This window comes from Lissotriton helveticus, chromosome 2_1, assembly GCF_964261635.1.
Source record: "Lissotriton helveticus chromosome 2_1, aLisHel1.1, whole genome shotgun sequence".
Taxonomy (NCBI): domain Eukaryota; kingdom Metazoa; phylum Chordata; class Amphibia; order Caudata; family Salamandridae; genus Lissotriton; species Lissotriton helveticus.
The window spans coordinates 1,921,752,839-1,921,773,792 of record NC_136059.1 but is presented as its reverse complement, the minus strand read 5'-3'; the positions used below and the strand labels follow the sequence as shown (position 1 = coordinate 1,921,773,792).

Sequence of the window (20,954 nt, the reverse complement as noted above, 5' to 3'; positions counted from 1 at the left end):
CTGGTGAGACGGCCGCTATCACTGAAACGAGTGAAGGCGAAGCACGCAGCCTTCCCGTCTGAAGTGCTCAATCCACGGCTTTTGGTATGTGGCGCACTCACACCGACAACGTAGTTCAATCATAGGAACCATGCGTGTGGTTAGCACTTCTGACTTCCTTTTTTCGTCCATAGCGGAGTGACTCGCCCCCCCGCCTCAAGCGCCTGCCACGAGATCTACCCTTCGGTGATCCATACGCCACTGGCCGAGCAGGTACATCGCTACAATGAGAGAGTGGACACATGAGGGAATAACACAGTGGGTGTATGTTTTGACTAAATGTAGCGTTTGTTTGTCTTCTCACCCTTTCGCAGCTTCCGCACGCACTTCCCCGGGAAATACAACTTTTTTGAATGAGGATTTGAAACAAAGGAATTAAGGTATGACAAGGCGGCCAGTATGTAGCATAGGGGTCCAGTCTCTTTTCATAGATCACGATTCTAAAGCTATGTCTTCTTATCTGTTGCAGCATCATTTGTGGTCCTGATGAGAACCCCGGCACTCTGCGGGGTTTGAAACGCGTCGACCCATTTGGTCTTGGGTCATTTAAAAAGCTCTGTTCACAACGGCTGTTAGTGAATAATACGAGTTCTTGGTTACTCTTCTGAGTTTTTCTATCAAAGACCCTGTCATTGTAAAACGATAAGGACTATTCCCTGGAGTTTATAACCTTAGTCTATGTGACACCAAGACCAACCACTGCTTTTTTGTTGTTTGTATGAATGGTTTAGGTGATTGCACGGCCAAGAATGTTTGAAGTGTGTATACGTCAATTTTTATTGTGGTAATCGTTTTTGTATATAGTCTGTATATAAAAGAATTTTTGTATTTCCATGCACGAATACTTGTGTGTAAAAAAAAGTGAAGAAACTAAAAAAGAAGTATTAATAAATTCATATGCTGCAATTCGTTACGCAAATTGTTTATGTTACATTCATAACAATTGTTTCTGTGACCTGGTTAGGTTTGAAGCGAATCTCTCGGCACTGGCATCTGTTTTGTTTAATTATAATATTGTGTCAATGGCATGGCACTTTTGAGGTGTCTTTTGGTCACTCAGAGCCACCGTACTGGGGCTCTGGAGCAGCCATTTTGTGTACCTGAGGAAAGTTATGAAATTCCTGTCAGGAAAGCGCGCCAACCAGAAAGGGCGCCAAAACCTCAAAAGGTCAGGGTTCAAGGAGGCTCCAATGGGAGTCACTCACATGAGGGAAGATATGTGTCCACCATTTTAAGGTTAAACAAACACAGGTTGCCAACCTCAGTTTTCATGTCCACAGGTTTCGCCAGGCGCCTTGTACATAGGTGCCAGAAACCTTGTGAGCAACTGGGTGTCAAGGAACACCTAGCCCCATGAAACAACACACAAAAAGGTCCTGGTAGACAAATAAAAAGCGGCAAATTTTGGGAGGTTCAGGGGAACAAAAGAAATCATATTGGTGAGGGGACTCTCAGAAGCAGACGGGTCCAACACTGCGTGATTAGTATAACAGCATAAAACAGACAAATGTCAATTTTAGATACGACTTCTATTATGGTGCTGACTTTAACTTTGAAAGTTCTTGGAATACTACTTTCCTGCATTTGTAATGAGAGCGCAAAGCATGTAAGCTAGATCTCTCTTAGGGAGTTTCTCCCCAAGAGTATATATTTTTTAAATGGAGTGAAAGTGCATTTTATAGCACCATTTTCACATAAATGTGCTAAAATACCATAGGGACTGACAGGGCACTTATTAAATGTTAAAATCCTTTCATTTTGTGCCAAGCCAATAAAACCTGATGTTTCCCAGTAGTTGACCCCATTTGTTTAAGGGATGTTCCCCCCACATGCCAAAAATTGCCTCCATTCCATGGATGCCCCCTTATATAAAAAAATGACAAAACATGCCAATGCCAGAATGTTGCCATTTATGACATCTGTATACCATAGGTGACCCGTATGGTGTCAAATATTACCGCAGTATGTCAGGGCTAGCATTTTGTCATGGTTGCCACCCTGCTATACCCCAGGTTTCCCTTTATGGTTTCTAGTCTTCCACTGAAACCAACCATACCAAGAAGTGCCTCCATTGTGCTCATACCAGCATTTTTCCACTGGTATCCACATGACAGGAATGTTCTCAAGTATGGCAGTGCCATAAATTACCTCTAGTGTGCCAGTGCCAGTAGTTTACCATTGGTTCCCTTTAGGCCAATAATTAACCCCATTGTGCCATTGTCAGTATTTTGTCACAGTTGTCTGTCATGCTAATAAGTATGCTAGCACTAGTATTTGCCCTGGGTGACCTGGGTGATTACCTTGAGTATTTCAGGGCCAACAACAACCTTTCTAGAATCATATGAACATTCACTCAGTCACACTCATTATCTCACTCACCCTCACCTATTCATTTTCACTTGCACTCATTCATGCTCACTCTCACTACCTTACATTACCTTACACTCATTTCTAGTCATTCTCACACACTCGTATTCACTCTTAATACCACTCATTTTCACTCACTCATACTTACTGACATTCAGGCCTAGTTTTACCAATGCTTTGCACCGGGTTTGCATCACTTTTATGACACAAACCAATGCAAAGGGTTAAGGTGGGTTTTACTTTCTTTCGAAAACAATCAGAATTTGTATTGGATATTATCCCAATGTAAGGAAAAGTTGCGCTAAGTGCTGATTTGCATTACTTTGCATCCAAAGGGTGTTTAATAGGTTCTGCATAAGCATTTCCATGAAATCACCAAACATTGATAGGCAGAAATTTGCACCAAAATGTTATGCCTCCTCAAGGCAGTGTTAACAAGGAGAATTGTTTTTATTTCTTCAAGTTTTTCCAATTTTACACGTGTGCTGTATTGTACAGCACTCATAGAAACTGGGAAAAGTGTCAAAGCATAGTTTTTGTACTGGAAAGGATGCCTTCCATTACAAATCCGAAGCTTCAGAAAAGGCACAAACCCTTGCATTATAGTGCAAAGGAGTTTTTGTTGGCACATGGATCCTAAAAGTGCACCAGCACACAAGGAGAGAAAAAAGGCACCATCTTAGCAGATATGGTGCTTTTTTACTGTCTGCCTTTGACACAAGGGACGCAACTTTGATGCAGCACTGTCTTGCATCAAAGAATAGTAAATATGGGCCTCATTCACACACAATTTCACTCACTACCTGTCACTGACTCACATATTTTCACTCTCATTCACACATGCTGACAAATACACACGCTTGTAGTGTCCAGCAGGACACGGTCTAGTCGTTTTCTGTATGCCCTACACTAAACACCCACCCACCACTGATGTCACTGGTCAGGTGACACAGCTTGAATAAAAGAGGCCGAGCCCACGTGCTCTGGGCCAGTTGTACCATGTAGCCCACTGTGTCTGCGTCAGTGATTGCAAGCAATGAGGGCCCAGGGCCCGCAACATTACTTTGGCGACGAGGAGGGCGGACGCTAGCCACGCGTGCCGCATATAAACGACGAAAAACTCCAGAAAGGAAAAGGGAACTGCCCATGTGGAGGGCAACCTCTCAGGGAAGCAGCGCCGTCCGCCGAGAGGCCTGCAGGGCGTAAGTCGAGCCCCGGGCCTGCCTGCAGACAAGAAGGTGACCGGGAGCCCACCCTGCACCTTCTGCGTGGGGTGAAGAGGAGCGGACCGACCGGAGCCCACCCGCGTCGGCCACGAGAGAGTGACCCCCACAGAGTGAAGAGCAGACCAACCAGAGCCCACCCGCGTCGGCCGCGACTGAGCCCCCCTGCCTGGGGTGAAGAGAGAGCCGTGCAGAGTCCACCTGCATCGGCCGCCACCGAGCTGAAACTGGATGCCCTACAGACGCGGCAACCACGGTGAGACCTCCACGGAGCCCACCCGCGTGGAAGGTGAAGGCCCGTCTGCCGAAGGTGAGCCCAAGCACCGAAAGCGGAGCCCACCCGCTATAATCTGCGAACATTGACTGTGCCCCCTAAAGTGCTAGCGACGCCGGCTATCAGCCCCCAGCAAAGTGAGGCCAGCGCAGCCCAACTGCGGCCTGCATGCGACGACCCCTACCCCGCCGTGCAGCGTGTGAGTGAAGTTGCTGAGGCAGGGAGCATATGGAAAACTGCCGGGCCCTGCCCTGAAGTCAGCGGGAGGCCATCCCGATCCCCGAGGTGCCCGCAGCGTGGGAAGAGCTGCCGGGCGCCGAATAGTTGAAGCGGAGCCCACCCGCAATGAGCTGAACCTTCAGCGGAGCCTACCCGCAATGAACTGAACCTTCAGCGGAGCCCACCCGGGGTAATGTATTAGTCACTCCCCGCGCGGCGTGAGACGTGTGACTGCGGCGGTGGGGGAGGGGGAAATGGAAAATCTAGCACCCCGCCCGCAGCCGGCAACCGCATCACTACACCCCCGGCGCAGCCCAGAAAACCCACGACATATGGAAGAGATGTCCGGCGGTGACCGCCTGCATTAACCCCAGCACCGTGGGTGAAAGAAGCGGCTGATCCTCGCAGCCCGAAGAGCGGTGCCAGCAACACCCCCACGCAGCCCGTGAAAAGGGAAGGCAGCGAGGCGGTTCGCCTCGTAAGCATAGGCCCAGAGTAACACTGCCGGCATAAAGCCAGAACTCCCCAGCGCAACAAACAATGAGGGGGAGACAGAGTGGCATGCAGCACCAAACCCCCATATAGCACGCAGCCCATGGAAGGGAGAAAGCCTGCTCGGAAACACAAGGATTAGAAAAGAAAGGCACGTGCAAAGTGCCACTGACCGCAGCAAGACCGGAGTCCGTGGGGAGCCCCATGTGGCATCTTACATCCCCGTGTGTACAGGGAGCAGCTGGGGAGGCAGGCCATGAAACCCGGCTGCTCCAACGACGCTCGCTCGTGTGGAGGAAAAACAGGGGCCGAGTCAGGGACAAGAAATGGATCCAAATCTCACGAGCAAGGAAACCGGCCAAGGAATACAGGGAAAGCAACACTGCCATCTCGGGACCAATCAAAGGTACTGCACCCACTAAGCAAATACACTGACTGAACCCAGTGATTTCCCCAGCATGAAACCCTGCCTTTAACCACAGCCCTGGTCACAAGGACAGTACCCAAGATTAGCCCGCAGCAACACAAGCCGAGGACGGCAACCACCGCGGTCACTGTGAAATGACTAACTGCAGCGCAAGGCCACCACAGGAACACGCCAGAACACAGGGCAGGAACACGCAAGGAGTGAAGGAACTCCACACAACAGGACAGCACAGCACTGCGCAGAAACGCGCAAGGAGTGAAGGAACTCCACACCTCAGGACAGCACAGCATTGCGCAGGACCGCGCAAGGAGTGAAGGAACTCCAGGCCACCATGACGGAGAGGCACGGGGATCGCGTCCTCGGAGACCTGTCAGTAGGTCACAGCGAAGATGACTTGCCAGAAAGTCATCGCCAGACGCAGACCAGGCAGATGGTCACCCGGAAAGAAAAGGAGAAGATGACCAGTCAGATGGTCGCCCGAAAAGGAAAGAAGACGCGGACCATTCAGATGGTCGCCCGAAAGGAAAGGAAGACGCGGACCAGGCAGATGGTCGCCCGGAAAGAAAAGGAGAAGATGACCAGTCAGATGGTCGCCCGGAAAGGAAAGAAGACGCGGACCAGTCAGAGGGTCGCCCGAAAGGAAAGGAAGAAGCTGACCAGGCAGATGGTCGCCCGGAAAGAAAAGGAGAAGATGACCAGTCAGATGGTTGCCCGGAAAGAAAAGGAGAAGATGACCAGTCAGATGGTTGCCCGGAAAGAAAAGGAGAAGATGACCAGTCAGATGGTCACGACTGCGAAGACATGCCAGAAGGTCAAAGCTAAAGTAACTGAATAGTCTGACATGAAGACTGACATGAAGTGGTCCATGGACGGGACCCAGAAGAGGTCTGATAACACAGACCCAAAGTAAAGTAGGAGCAACAGGAAGAAAGGTGCGATGCCTGGTTTTGGTCATCGGAACAAGAGAAGGCGTGTCCTAAGGGTAGGACACAACCAGGGAGACACGAGTGGAGTGCACGCCACACGGAGATGGCCTGGGTGGTTGAAGACAAGAAAAGGGACCAACCACATCGTGAAAGGAATGGAGGAGAAGAAGGGTAGTGAGTGCCACGGTGCCACTAGGAATCACAAGGAGAGAAGAGGTGTGTCCAGTCAACACACACACACCAGAAGAAGAAGATGGTGACCTGCACTAGAACACTAGAGTGCATTGAAGAACAAGGCCTGGCAAGAACACCGGCGGCACAAGTCAAAGATATCTACCTACGAGCCATCCATCCACATGGCGAACGCAGAAGAGGGCAAGTTGGACTGTTGGCAACAATCTACCTTTGGGGTTGAGCGGAAGATTGGATGGCTAGAGTGCTCACACATCCGGCTGAGGAACTGACCACTCCACTCCACCCCGTGGCAACCCAAGAAGCAGAGGCCTCAAGGGACTCTGGTGGCAACAAGTCCCGCAAGAAAGACAGATCCACAGCTGCGCGTCTGCAGGACCCATGGAGAGGAAAGCTCTGCATGCAGGAAAAGAGTCAACAGCATAACTTTCAGGCGGAACTAGGACACAACGGTGAAGATCGTGGAGCGCCCCGCTCACGGCCCGAAAGCTATGGTGGAGCAACATGACCGACAACACCAGTCCAGTGGAAGCCTGGCAAAGAGGTCCTCCTGGACATCTTGTAAGAGAGGAATACCGGCGAGAGGGGCATCCTAGTGAGAGGGATGTTTGCACCTACTCAGGACTGAAGAGGAGAACCTAGAGGACAAATAACATCCATATCATTTCACCCTTCTCTCTAACTACCAACTGTCACCAGTGGTGTCAAGCAAAGGCAAGACCGAGAACAACGTCCAGGCGGCATAGACAGAAGACAGGACTCGCCAAACAACTGCGAACCATGCCACAACTAACTGTGTTCATGGATGCAGTAACTACACTATCTGCGGCCTGCAAGCCGCCAAAGAGACTCGTTTCAAATCGAGTCCAATGTTATATTGTGGTATTGTTTCCTTCCCACAGGCTGAACTTTGTCGTGGGGTTTTGCGAACAGTACTTTTCTCCCACAGGTTGGACTTTGCTTTGTTTTCATTTTTCCCCAAGTTTGGGAGGGATGTAGTGTCCAGCAGGACACGGTCTAGTCGTTTTCTGTATGCCCTACACTAAACACCCACCCACCACTGATGTCACTGGTCAGGTGACACAGCTTGAATAAAAGAGGCCGAGCCCACGTGCTCTGGGCCAGTTGTACCATGTAGCCCTCTGTGTCTGCGTCAGTGATTGCGAGCAATGAGGGCCCAGGGCCCCCAACATTACAACGCTCTCTCACATAAATGCGATCTCACCCGCGAGCATGCACACAACATACTTTTTTTAGTGTGTTCCATTTTTTTCATTACAATTAATATTAATTATTACTGTAATGAAAAACGGCAGGAAAATAAGGAAAGGGAGCTGCTGCTGTCCTCTTGGCACTGATTTTGCCACCTCTGAGGTAGGGAGTGGCAAATGTAGTGTCAGGGGCAGCAAATAGCAAGCTATGGGTCCCAGCGCGCCTTATAAATTATGTCCATGGGCTAGTTATGCAGCCTCTATCATCTTACAATACTGTATTTTACACACGTTTTCTTCAGTAAATACAGTGAGTATCTCATCAATTTGAGGAAAAGATTGTCCTCTTTAAATCCTTTTTATGGCTCGGGGTGAATTTCTACGGGATACTTTCTATGATACCTTTTATACCGGTGCCAGACTTAGTGGAGGTGGGAGTGGGTTAGGCAGGTCTTGTTCTTGTAGAATCTGCAATGCTGCATTCCATGTTTGAAACCTAACCAGAGGTAGGGTTTTTATTAACTGGTTTATTAGTTTCAACTCTTTTTTCAAAAATCTACTTTTAGAGTCAGAAAATTCCACAGTGTGTTGTCTGCATTTTTAGACATTAATAACACAACATAAAAACGTTAACAGAACATAACATAACATAAAATGGCATGACATGACATAACATAACATATTATTACATATCACACACGGGCTACAAGGTCCAAACCACAATATCAACAAGCATTGGCATAGCTAATACGAACATTGAAACGCTGCGGGGACTTTTGTTGGTTTGCTCCCTACCTGTTCCTCGGTGCAGGACGCTACTTGTACTTTTCCGGTGGGATCGCTGGTGCTCCTTGTTCCCCCTCCCGCCGCTGCAACAGCCATCACGGCCGCAGAGTGGAGGTGGGGACTACAAATCCCATGCTGCCCAGCGGCGGAAGCCGCCAACGATACTTCCGCGCCCAGAGGCGCATTTAACCCCAGGTCAGCCCCGGCAGAGCGGGCGAACATTGAAACACTGCGGAGACTTTTGTTGGTTTGCTCCCTACCTGTTCCTCGGTGCAGGACGCTACTTGTACTTTTCCGGTGGGATCGCTGGTGCTCCTCATTCCCCCTCCCTCCGCCGCAACAGCCATCGCGGCCGCAGAGTGGAGGTGGGGACTACAAATCCCATGCTGCCCAGCGGCGGAAGCCGCCAACGATACGTTCGCGCCCGGAGGCGCATTTAACCCCAGGTCAGCCCCGGCAGAGCGGGCAAACATTGAAATGCTGCGGGGACTTTTGTTGGTTTGCTCCCTACCTGTTCCTTGGTGCAGGATGCTACTTGTACTTTTCCGGTCAAGTCAAGTCAAGTCAAGTCCGAATTTGTATAGCGCACTACATACCCGGAGGGTCTCAAGGCGCTCGAGGAAGGGGGGAGGTTTACTTATCGAATATCCAGGTTTTAAGCTGTTTTCTGAAGTCTAGGTGGTTTTGAGTGAGGTGGATGGGAAGGGAATTCCAGGTTTTGGCCGCTAAGTAGGAGAAGGATCTTCCCCCCCATGGTGGCTTTGTGGATGCGCGGGACGGCGGCGAGGGCTTGATTGGACGAACGCAGCTGGCGGGTGGGGGTGTAGAAGGAAAGGCGCGTGTTGAGGCAATCCGGTCCAAGTTCGTAGAGGGTTTTGTGTGCGTGGGTGAGGAGACGGAACTTTATCCTTTTGTTGACGGGGAGCCAGTGCAGGTTTTTCAGGTGACCGGAGATGTGGTCTTTGCGAGGGATGTCTAGTATGAGTCTGGCTGAAGCATTTTGTATGCATTGGAGTTTTTTCTGTAGTTGTGCGGTGGTACCGGCGTAAAGGGTGTTTCCGTAGTCCAGACGGCTAGTGATCAGTGCGTGGGTGACCGTTTTTCTTGTTTCGGTAGGGATCCAGCGAAATGTTTTTTTGAGCATGCGTAGGATGTTGAAGCATGATGATTAGACGGCGTTGACTTGTCTGGTCATCGAGAGTGAGGAGTCCAGGATGATGCCTAGGTTCCGTGCGTGGTCAGTCGGTATGGGGGCTTTTCCTAGGGCCGTTGGCCACCAAGAGTCATCCCAGGCGGAAGGGGATGTACCTAAGATGAGGACTTCCGTTTTGTCCGAGTTCAGTTTCAGATGGCTGTGCTTCATCCATTCGGCTACTTCTTTCATCCCTTCACGTAGGTTGGTTTTGGCGGCGATTGGGTCTTTGGTAAGTGAGAGGATCAGCTGGGTATCATCAGCGTAGGAGATGATGTTGAGGTTGTGTTGACGTGCGATGGTTGCGAGGGGGCTCATGTAGACGTTGAGGAGGGTGGGGCTGAGTGAAGATCCTTGCGGGACGCCGCAGATGACTTCGGAGGCCTCTGACTTGAAAGGTGGGAGGCGGACTCTCTGAGTTCTTCCGGCGAGAAATGAGATGATCCAGTCCAATGCTTTTCCTTGAATTCCTATGTTTCTAAGGCGTTGTATCAGGGTGCTATGGCAAACTGTGTCGAAGGCTGCAGATAGGTCAAGGAGGATTAGGGCGACTGTGTCTCCGTTGTCTAGTAGAGTTCGGATGTCATCTGTTGCTGCGATGAGGGCGGTCTCGGTGCTGTGTTTGGCTCGAAAACCAGACTGTGAGGAGTCGAGTGATTTGTTGGTTTCGAGGAAGGCGGCGAGTTGATTGTTGATGGCTTTCTCAATGACTTTGGCAGGGAATGGGAGGAGCGAGATGGGGCGGTAGTTTTTGAGTTCGGTGGGGTCCGCAGTGGGTTTCTTCAGAAGGGCGCTGAGTTCGGCGTGTTTCCAGCTTTCTGGGAATGTGGCGGAGTTGAGGGAGCAGTTGATGACGTCTCGGAGATGGGGTGCGATAACGGAGTTTGCTTTGTTGAAGAAGTGATGGGGGCATGGGTCTGTAGGGGATCCTGAGTGGATGGAGTTCATTAGGTGAATGGTGTCTTCAGTGGTGATTGGGTTCCAGTCGGAAAGGTTGTTCGGAGGAGGTACAAGTTCGGAGGTGAGTGGGGTGGTCTCGTTTGCGGGTTGGTTGTCAAAGCTGTTATGAATTTCAGCGATTTTGTCATGGAAAAATGAGGCGAGGGAGTCGCAGAGGGCTTGAGAGGGGGTGATGTCGTTTGAGCTGGCGGTGGGATTGGTGAATTGTTTGATGATGTTGAAAAGTTCCTTGCGAGCGTTGTTGTGTAGTTGATCTTTGAGTGTTGATTTCTTGGCTGTCCGGATTAGTTGGTGGTGTTTGCGGGTGGCGTTTTTGAAGGCGGCTTGGGTGATAGTGTTTGGGTCTTTTTTCCAAGTTTTCTCAAGGGAGCGACAGAGCTTCTTGGATATCTTAAGGTCATCGTTGAACCAGGGGGCGTTCTTGCTTCCTGAGTTAAGCCCGTCTGCGCCCGTCCGCGGCCGGCCGGGGCGAGGGGCACGTCACTCTGCCCCCATTACTACCTATTCCCCGACTAGCTTGAAATTCCTACAAGGTGATTGGCCCCTTGCATCTGTCATTAGTAGTAACATCTCATCTCTTGGCCTTACCCCTTCTACCCCGACACTCCGCCCCTCCCCGCCCTCCCCTCCCTCTGTTTTGTCTTTTATTTTGTTAAACACTAGGTCGGCGGTGAAACATCACCAGGACCTATTTATCTTGCTCGACACCCAGAAGCCAGATATATTATGCTTAACAGAGACGTGGTTTGGTGACTCGTCACTCCCCGCTCTCTTAGCGACTCTTCCCCTTACCTATGTGGCTCTTCGAGTAGACCGCCCTGCTGGGAAAAAGGGAGGCGGTGTGGCGCTCATCGCCAAAACCGAGTACAACTTCCGGTTACTCCCGTCTGCCTTTATTGACTCTGTTGAGTATCTGGTAGCTCGTTCTGATATTTTCTCTCCTCCTTTGATTTGTTTACTTGCCTATCGCCCTCCTCAGAATACCCCTCACTTTATTACAACCTTCCAGGACCTAATAGCCACGCTGACGGTTAATCATGCCTCCCTCCTTATATTGGGGGATTTTAACTACTGGCCTAATGATCCGTCCGAATGTCAGGCCTCGAAACAATTCTCTGACCTGCTTCAGTCTTTAAACTTTATCTCCCGTGTACAGGTTCCCACACATACGGGCGGACATGTACTTGACCAGGTTTGGTCTCTAAACTATCTTATCTCATCTGTAGCAGTGTCTCCCTGTCCTTGGTCCGACCACGCCATCATTTCTTTTACCCTCCATCTTAGCTTACCAGCCAGGATTCCGCGGGAAAAGAACTTCTGGGCCAGGAACTGGAGCCGGGTTGACTTAACCTCGTTATCATCTTCCCTCCTAGCCACAGTGCCTAACCTAGATGGCTTATCTCTGTCAACACAAGCCACTGGGATTGATACCTGGCTTACGGAAGGCTGCGACTCTGCAGCCCCCCTACGCCGGATCTCAATTAAAAGACCTAAGGAGGCTAACAGATGGTTCGATACCCACCTCAAAGATAAGAAATCGTCCCTTCGGCGCGCTGAAAGACTTTGGAGAAGGGAATACTGCCCCCTTCTGAAAATTCGCTACTTAACTCTACGGCAGGACTATAAGAAAGCTATCATTGAAACTAAATCCACCTACTTCTCATCAAAAATCTTAGCAGCTGAGAATCAACCTCGAGAAATTTTCTCGATAGTTAAGGAGTTAGCTTTCTCAGACAGGAGTACATCCAAACCCCTTCCTACACAAAACCTCTGTGACTCATTAAATTCTTACTTTTTGGATAAGGTGCTTAACATTAAAAATAACATTCCCCCTCCCTCTGCTTCTTATGCCGACCCCTGCCCACCAGCCCTGCCGCTTAGTCTAATATCAATTCCTCCCATCACGGAAACTAGGTTCCAGGAAATTTTGCTAAAAGTTAAGTCGGGATCTCCTGCTGACATCTGCCCGGCTCGTATTCTGCAGCAAATCTTCTCGGTCTGCACACAGCCCCCGATTATCTTCTTAAACAGTTCCCTGTCACAGGGAATTGTGACCCCGGCCCTTAAAGTAGCTTCTATTGTGCCCATCTTAAAAAAACCAGGGGCCGACTCAGCTATTTCTTCCAACTACCGGCCCATCTCTTTGCTGCCGTACCTGGGCAAGGTGCTTGAGCGGCATGTTGCCGCGGTGCTTAGCTCCCATGTTGAGACTACGGGAGGCCTGGCATCCTGCCAGGCTGGTTTCCGCCCTAAACACTCTACCGAGTCTGTGGTGGTGTCGGTCCTAAACACCCTCAGGGAGGGTCGGGACCAAAATAAACATCAAGCCCTGGTGCTCCTCGACCTCTCCGCCGCTTTCGATACGGTGGACCATTCCATCTTGCTTTCACGTATCGGAGCGGCGGGAATCGGAGGGTCAGCACTAGTGTGGCTCTCGTCCTTCCTGCGGGATCGCACACAGGCGGTCCGGTTGGGAGAGTTCACGGCAGACCCTGTTAAGATCACTTGTGGTGTTCCCCAAGGTTCCTCTCTTTCCCCTTTATTGTTTAATCTTTACATCTATCCTCTGATCTTTGCACTCCAACAGCGGGAGGTCGCGGTGTATAACTATGCGGACGACCTCCAGCTGGTCTTTGACCTTTCTTCTTCCCCTCACGCTATCTCCAATTTTCAGTCTATTATGATTTTTATCAGGGACTGGATGAGCCACAATCATCTGAAGCTCAATCCGGATAAAACCGAGCTGGTGCTTACTGGTGGCTCCCCCAGTCCTTGGAACTCTTCTTTTTGGCCCCCCACTCTCGGTACCTCCCCCCTTCCTTCTTCTACGGTAAAAACATTGGGCATAAAAATTAACCACCAGCTCACTCTTCACTCACAGGTTGGTGCTGTTGTCTCTTCTTGTTTTCTTATGCTTCGAACTATCCGCACTGTTTCCCGTTTCTTTTCCCCTCTGGCACTTAAACTCATTATGTCTGCCTTGGTCATCTCCCGGCTAGACTATGCCAATGCCCTCTACAACGGCATTCCGGCATACAGCCTCCGTAAACTCCAGCTTGTGCAGAACCAAGCAGCTCGGCTGGTGTATGGCCTTCCCCGGTTCCATCATGCTACACCTCTGTTGAAGGAACTGCACTGGCTGCCAGTCCGGCAGCGTTCGCTTTTTAAGATGGGGTGCATGGTCTTTCAGGCACGACTAGGAATGGCCCCGGCCTTCATTTCCTCTCTTCTAACCAATTACGTTCCTGTCAGACACCTTCGTTCGTCGGATCAGGCCCTATTGCAAGTCCCCCGTTTTACCAGGAAAAAATGGGGAGGTTCCAACTTCTCTTATCTGGCTCCGGTATTCTGGAACTCCCTGCCGGATCACCTCCGAAATTTAAAACAATATTCCCTTTTTCGTAAGGGACTGAAAACTTTTCTGTTTACTCAGGCCTTCCCACTCTAATTGTTCCCATCCCTGTTTTATTGCATGCCGCTAAAGCGCCAAGAAACCGTAATGGTGTACGTTGCGCTATACAAGCCTTTTAAATTCAAATTCAAATTCTTCCTTGCTTGAATTGATGTTTTTTCAGGGGTGCTAGTTTGTCGGCGGTTTGGGTTAGCCATTGTGTGAGGTTGATAGCGGCTTGGTTAGGGTTCGTTGAATAGGCAGGGTTTTTTTGAAGAAGCGAAGAGGAGATCTGGTCGATGTTGATTTTGTTCCAATTTCTTCGCAGAGTTGGTAGAGGGTGGTTGTGGATCGTGGTCTTATTGTAAATGAAGTGGATGCAACTGTGGTCCGTCCAGTGGAGGGGTGTGGTATGAGTGAAGGAGATATGATTGCTGGAGGTGAAGATAGGGTCGAGTGTGTGTCCTGCGTAGTGTGTGGGGGTGTTAACAAGTTGTTTGAGTCCAAGATTGTCGAGATTGTCCAGGAGGGTGGTAGTGTTACTGTCGTTGCTCTTTTCCAGGTGGAAATTGAGGTCTCCCAGTAGAATATATTCTTCCGAGGGGAGGGCGTGTGGGGTGATGAAGTCAGTGATGTCTTCGCTGAATTTTGTGCGGGGACCTGGTGGCCTGTAGAGGAGGGTGCCTCTGAGTGTGGTCTTGGGGTCGGTGTGGATCTGGAAGTGAAGGTGTTCGGTGATAGCGAGGTTGTCTTCTGAGCTGGTTGAGACGCGGATGGTGTTCTTGTGGACGATGGCGATGCCTCCTCCTGTTTGGATGGTGCGGTCCTTACGAATGATTTTGTAGCCGTCCGGGATGGCTATGGCGATGTCTGGAGCTGAAGAGGCATTCATCCAGGTTTCTGTTAGGAGGGCGATGTCCGGAGAAGTGGTGTCGAGTAGATTCCACAGGTCGATGGCATGTTTGTGAACCGAACGGGTGTTGAGAAGGATGCATTTAAGGTGGTTGCTGTTGGATCTCTGTTTGGTGTTTGTTGGTTTGGTGTGGGTCTTGATGCAGGTGAATTTGCAGGAGTGGCAGGTGAAGGGTCCATGGGTGTGTCCTGGTGCTGCTGGGGCGCAGTTAGGGAGTCGGCCGGGGTTAAGTGCTAGGAGGGTAGAGGCGTTGTAAGTAATGCGGGAGGGGTGGGTGAGGCGGGAACCAGGGGGTCTGGCGTTGGGTGCGGTCCAGGCGCGGACGGGCGTAGACGGGCTTACCTTTGGCGCTCCTTCGGCGCGGCCGCAGCGGGTGGACGCTGCGCGTTGGGTCATTGGTCATAAATGGAGAGAGGAGGGGGGGCGGAGCGTGGGAGGGGCAGAAGGGAGGCGGTAGCGGGGAGGGGAGGCGGGCCACAGGGAAGCACAACAACAGTATTGGTGGTCGGAATGGAAAGCGAGATCGGGTCAACAGGCAAAACGTACAAACAACACAGAGTATGCAGAAGGTATTACCAAAGTGAGAGACAGAGAAACGACGCGCAGCTTGGCAGGGCAGTGAGGGTGGCTCTACGATACTAGGCGCAATATTTGTGTTGAAGCGCTATTGAATGAAATAAATTAGGCTGCGGTATTGCAAATGCTGTTTGAATAAATTAGGCTACGATACCACACGCAGCAGCGTGATCGGCAATGCGCTTCAGCTGTTCCGGTGGGATCGCTGGTGCTCCTCGTTCCCCCTCCCGCCGCCACAACAGCCATCGCGGCCGCAGAGTGGAGGTGGGGACTACAAATCCCATGCTGCCCAGCGGCGGAAGCCGCCAACGATACTTCCGCGCCCGGAGGAGCATTTAACCCCAGGTCAGCCCCGGCAGAGCGGGCGAACATTGAAACGCTGCGGGGACTTTTGTTGGTTTGCTCCCTATCTGTTCCTCGGTGCAGGATGCTACTTGTACTTTTACGGTGAGATCGCTGGTGCTCCTCGTTCCCCCTCCCGCCGCCGCAACAGCCATTGCGGCCGCAGAGTGGAGGTGGGGACTAAAAATCCCATGCTGCCCAGCGGCGGAAGCCGCCAACGATAATTCCGCGCCCGGAGGCGCTTTTAACCCCAGGTCAGCCCCCGCGACGCGGGACCGCGCGCGGGCTAAGCCCGGGCAAAGGGCGGGCCCTCTTAGGCCCTCACAGGCCAGAGGAGGCCGGGCAGGGCCACCCCCTTTGGCTCATTGTTTGTGGACTTTCTCTCACCAGGCTGACAAGTAACAACGTTCAGGGTATTCATTAAGGTTTCTCTAACTTGTTGTAATCCTTTTGAAAAGCCACTCCCGGAACTGTTATTGTAACCTAAACTTGTATTTGTATTCTGTTATAAGTTGGGGATATAAGAAATAGCCATGCCCAAAGGGGTAACAACGAGCAGGAAATCACTGGGAGGTGGGAGTTTCATATGCACTAGAGATCATTTTCTGACTAAGGCGGCAAATAAGTTAGATCATGAGATTGCAGCGGCCGAACATTGCCTCTCGATAGAATCACTCTCCAATAAACGATCGTCCCTAAGCTCCCTAAAATCAGTTACCTCGCCCTCCACTCAATCTAGAGGCAATATCGTCATGGAAGACCCAGGGATTCCTTTACTGTTACAAGACACCCCAGCATTCACGCAACCCCTTACAGGGGGATCCTACTACTATAATTAACCTTGACCAATCTCTTAATTCCCCAAGTGAGGAGTATCCCCCACTGCCAACACCAGGGAACAAAGCCGGACCCACCCATCAGACACAGGTTAATCATGTACATTCTAAACAGAGGGCTAGGTCAAAGAGAAAGAGTGGCGGGGACACCCATATAGGTAGGCGCGCCAAAATATCAGGACCATCTACTCTATCTAGTAAGAAGCAACCTATGAGTGATATACAACCCGGTTTACTAAAACCACTACCCGGGGGCACTTTAACTGATGGGATAATGGAGGGCATTGAACAACTTATAAAATCCCTCTTGCTACCACTTATAGAGCGAGTCAAGAGGCTGGGCGACCAAATGACCCACCTACTGGAATCCATTCACTCTAATGAAGTGGCTTTAAAACAACTTATCTCACAGAACATATTAAATACATCTCGTGGTCACACACCGGTTGCAACTAACCCCTATCGGGAAGGCACCTTATTACCATCAAGGGTCGCACCGGTTGCTCCTAATAACGAGCAGCCCCAAAAGTTGCCCAGAGAGACACGACTAGCGGGAGCTTCAAATTCGTCAAACTTGCCTAATAGTAACAACATAGCAACAAGGAAGACTCCCCCTCCACACCTGGCTTCAAACAATAGCGGATACTACACTGACCTACCCCTGGCAGCAGCCCACTATGTGATCATACTGACAGGGGTTCCAGTATTGGGGGAAGGCAAGAAAGAAGGCCACACTAACCTCAAAAACAAAGTTATACATTGGCTGACCACCAATAGACCCTTACCCCCGAACATCAATGGGGATATACTCTCAGTTAGGAGACGAAGCTGGTTGGGTCCCCGACCTAAAGACATCGAGGGGGACGTAATATTAGTCAACTTTAGAGACCCTAGAGTTGTCTCTCATATTTCAGACTGGTTTTCGGTGAGAGGTGAAGGTGGGATATCACCTCGTGATTTGACCTACTTCTATCCAAAGGCTCTATTGACCCAGTCAAATCACATGTCATTTTCGGAAACTCGCAACACTCCTTATTGCCCTAACTGTAACTCCCGTCCCTCAAATTCCAGACCACCCTTTTCTACGATACCCTCACTCTTTCCCCCATCACGAACAGGCAGGCCTACCCTCTCACATTCTAGCAAGCACCAACATCCGAATTACAACCCCCGATAGAGTATCCCTATAGGTAACCCATTCGAGCCACTGTCCGGTCTCGATGATCTAGATTGACAGCCGATGGACACCATGCCGAGTCAATTAACTGACTCATTAATTCATACTTTTGATTATCAAACTGATCTGGGGTCTCATCCACCACCTGATAGATCTCCCAATGACACTGTATCCGGTGAATCTTTTCCCGAAGGGATGTCACACTGTCCCCTAGAGAAGGATCTACCAAAACTTATAGTGGACGTTGGGACACAGCCCGAACACTCTCCTATCACTCTCCTTCCTTCCCACTTGATCGAGGTAAATCGAATTGACTCTACCTACACCTCCAAAAAACTGATAATTTCCCCCCACCCAGTTCGTTCCTGGAATGTGGCAGGCCTGTCAGATAAAATCGGTCAACAATCATGGCGGGACCTAGTCAATAATTACTCTATCCTCTGTCTTCAGGAAACCTGGGCTGTAGACCATGTCCACTTACTGGGGTTTCAGACTTTTCACTCCCCAGCCTCGCTAAACCCTCAAGGCAGAAATAGTGGAGGTTTGTGCTCATATGTCAGCATTACTAGCGGGCTTACCGTTTCAAGACATGTGCCCTCCGAACATTACCAAATTTAAGTGAATAAATGGGGCATTTCTAATAATATGATTTTAATTAATTTTTATAACAACGTGCCTATTGAAAATTTGGAAAGAGTTATTAACAATCTAATTCACAGTGTTACCTCCTTAAAGGAACAGATAGGTGGGGAGATTTTTCTGGCCTGGGTGTGCGATTTTAATTGTAACATCTGTCAGAATGGCCCGAAGGGCTTGTGCGGCCTCGGGAACCTAATTCACGACAATCCGACCCATTTCATCCATTCCAGGCTGGGTGACATTTTGAATAATCTCTTGTTTTACTTTAACTTGTCTTATATTAACAAGCTATGCTCGCCACCCACACAGTTCCAGCCAACTTATCACGGGAGGGGATGCAACGCTATAATTTATTTTACCCTCCTCTCCAAAGCACATGCCCACCGAGTAACATCATGGGAAACCCTAGATGAAATTTATGGTGATCGTTATCCTATCTTATTTTCGATAAGAAAGGCCGAACAAGAGCAGTCACGGAGGGACACCTGTTTTTTATATCAACAACCGATCTCCCTCGCTTGTAACAACGGTTATACCCTTAAATGGGACAGGGTTGACCCTGCCGGGCTACTAGCAAAACTATTCTCGACCATGAGGGAAGACATGTTTACCTGCCTGTCTCCCTTTGAGGAACCATCAAAAATGTTGGGCTCCTTCCTAAAGATATTAGCCACCTTAAAATCTTTACTGACCAAACAGTATCGCTCAGATCCGAATCGCCCTAAAGGTTGGTTCGATAACAATTGCACCACTGCATTAAAAGCCCTAAAGAAGGCACTACATGCTTCACCTAGATCTCCGGGTGAGATCCTTCAAGCAAGAAGCTCCTATCGTCTAGCAATTAAACATAGGGAAAAAGTATTGAAGCAAAAGGCATGGCAGGCTTTGATCACTGCCTCCAAAAATAGGGATTCAACCGCCTTTTGGAAGGCGGTCAACGCCCCCTTCTTTCGGAATACTAATGCGGCAGCGATAGATATTGCCATAAACGGGGAAACTTGGGTCACCCATTTTCAACAGCTTTATGACATTGTAAATCCAACTGTCACTGTAACTCCCCCACTGACTACCATACCTGATGAAAAAAGAAGCTCCTGTTTGGGAGTCTTCCCACTGGGTATTTTCTTCACCTGTGACGAGGTTACCACGGCACTAAGGGAGAGGCCCTCGGGTAAGGCTCCTGGCCCAGATGGCATTCCAGTTGATGTCTTTAAAAATGAAATTCATCTCTGGGCTCCTTTATTAACTAACGCCATGAATAATGCTAATTCCCTCGAATTTATACCAACTTGGACGGAGGCCATTGTGGTCCCTATCTTTAAAAAGGGGGACAGACAAGATCGAACCTACTACCGGTAGCAGGCCGGATAATTCTGAAGCGAATCCAACTCTGGGCGGAGGAGGACAACATTATATCAAACCTCCAATATGGCTTCCGCACTGGCATGGGAACTATCGAGCATAGTTTGAACCTGTTTCTTTTAATATCCAAGTATACTCAGGCCAGGAAAGGGAATCTTTTTATTACCTTTATCGACCTGAGTTCTGCTTTCGATTGCGTGGATCACAACCAACTATGGTCGACACTATCTGACCTGGACATTGATGTAACAATACTCAATTTCATCAAGGAACTATATAGGGGTGCCGGGGCCAGGGTGCGCTTCGGTCAACGAGGTGAGTGCTCGTCAAAATTTTCCATCAACAGGGGCGTGAGACAGGGGTGCATCTTAGCCCCCCTACTCTTCACCCTATATATTAACTCTATTGGCGACCACCTCATGGACCTAGAGTGTGATTATCCATCGTTTCAGGGCCACCCTGTCCCCATACTCCTATATGCCAATAACGCTGGCATCATGTCACAAACCAGGCTAGGTCTGCAAAGGGCAGTCTCAATATTTCCAAACTATATGAAAGAAAAAGGATTGAAAATCAATATTACCAAAACTTACACTATGGCTTGTGGGCACGGCACCAACAAAGTACCTTGCCCATTATTCATTGAGGGTAGAAGGATAGAGTCAACGGTCCAATTCCCCTATCTCGGTATCTCCTTTAATAGGAAATGTACTTGGCATACCGCAGTTAAATCTAGAAAGCTAGCTTTTACAAGGGCGGTTGGTGCATTGCACAATTCTGCTGCAAAACTGGGTGGCAGACCCGTTAAGGAGCTGATCTCAATATACAAGGCCAAATGTATTTCCACGGCCATTTATGGTGCAGGTATCTGGGGTATTGAAAATATAACATCGATTCAATTAATTGAAAAGCAATACCTCAGATATTTGCTGGGGGTCCCTAAATCCTCTTCAAGCTACCTTGTCCACATTGAACTGGGTTTGCCTTTTATTACAGACATCCTAAAGATTGCGCCCATTTTGCTGTGGCATAAGGTGTGGATCACCCCCGAAACAGCCTTAAAACGGAATTTAATTTCTGACTGTCTTATTTTAGACGGGGTTACAAAGCAGGCAGCATTTCCATCCCGTGAGGGAAACGGGTTCATCTTCCGCCGTGAGGGAAACGGCACCGGACGACTCGCTGACCCACGCCGGACCCACCAGCAGCAGTGGGAGGAACTACATCTCCCAGCTGCCCCGGCTCACCAGGCACACCTGTGGCTCCTGAGACTCGCCCGGAGGCGCTACAAATCAGCAGAGCGCCTCTCGCCCCGCAAGTCGCGCGCGGGAGCGCCCGGGTGAAGCCCGGGCAAAGGGCGGGCCCTCTGTGGCCCTCAGAGGCCTGAGGAGACTGGACTGGGCCAGGGAT

The 20,954-nt window shown here is 49.9% G+C and overlaps 1 protein-coding gene across 1 annotated transcript in view; it reads right to left on the bottom strand.

Annotated features, from left to right (window-relative positions):
• Positions 1-215: 215 nt before the first annotated feature.
• Positions 216-20,954, bottom strand: part of LOC144820341 (uncharacterized) — a 60,634-nt gene continuing 39,895 nt past the window's right edge. The window contains exon 3 of the mRNA XM_078677909.1: positions 216-260. Within this exon, the coding sequence (XP_078534035.1) occupies positions 216-260 (45 nt within the window). The remainder of the gene's footprint in view (positions 261-20,954) is intronic.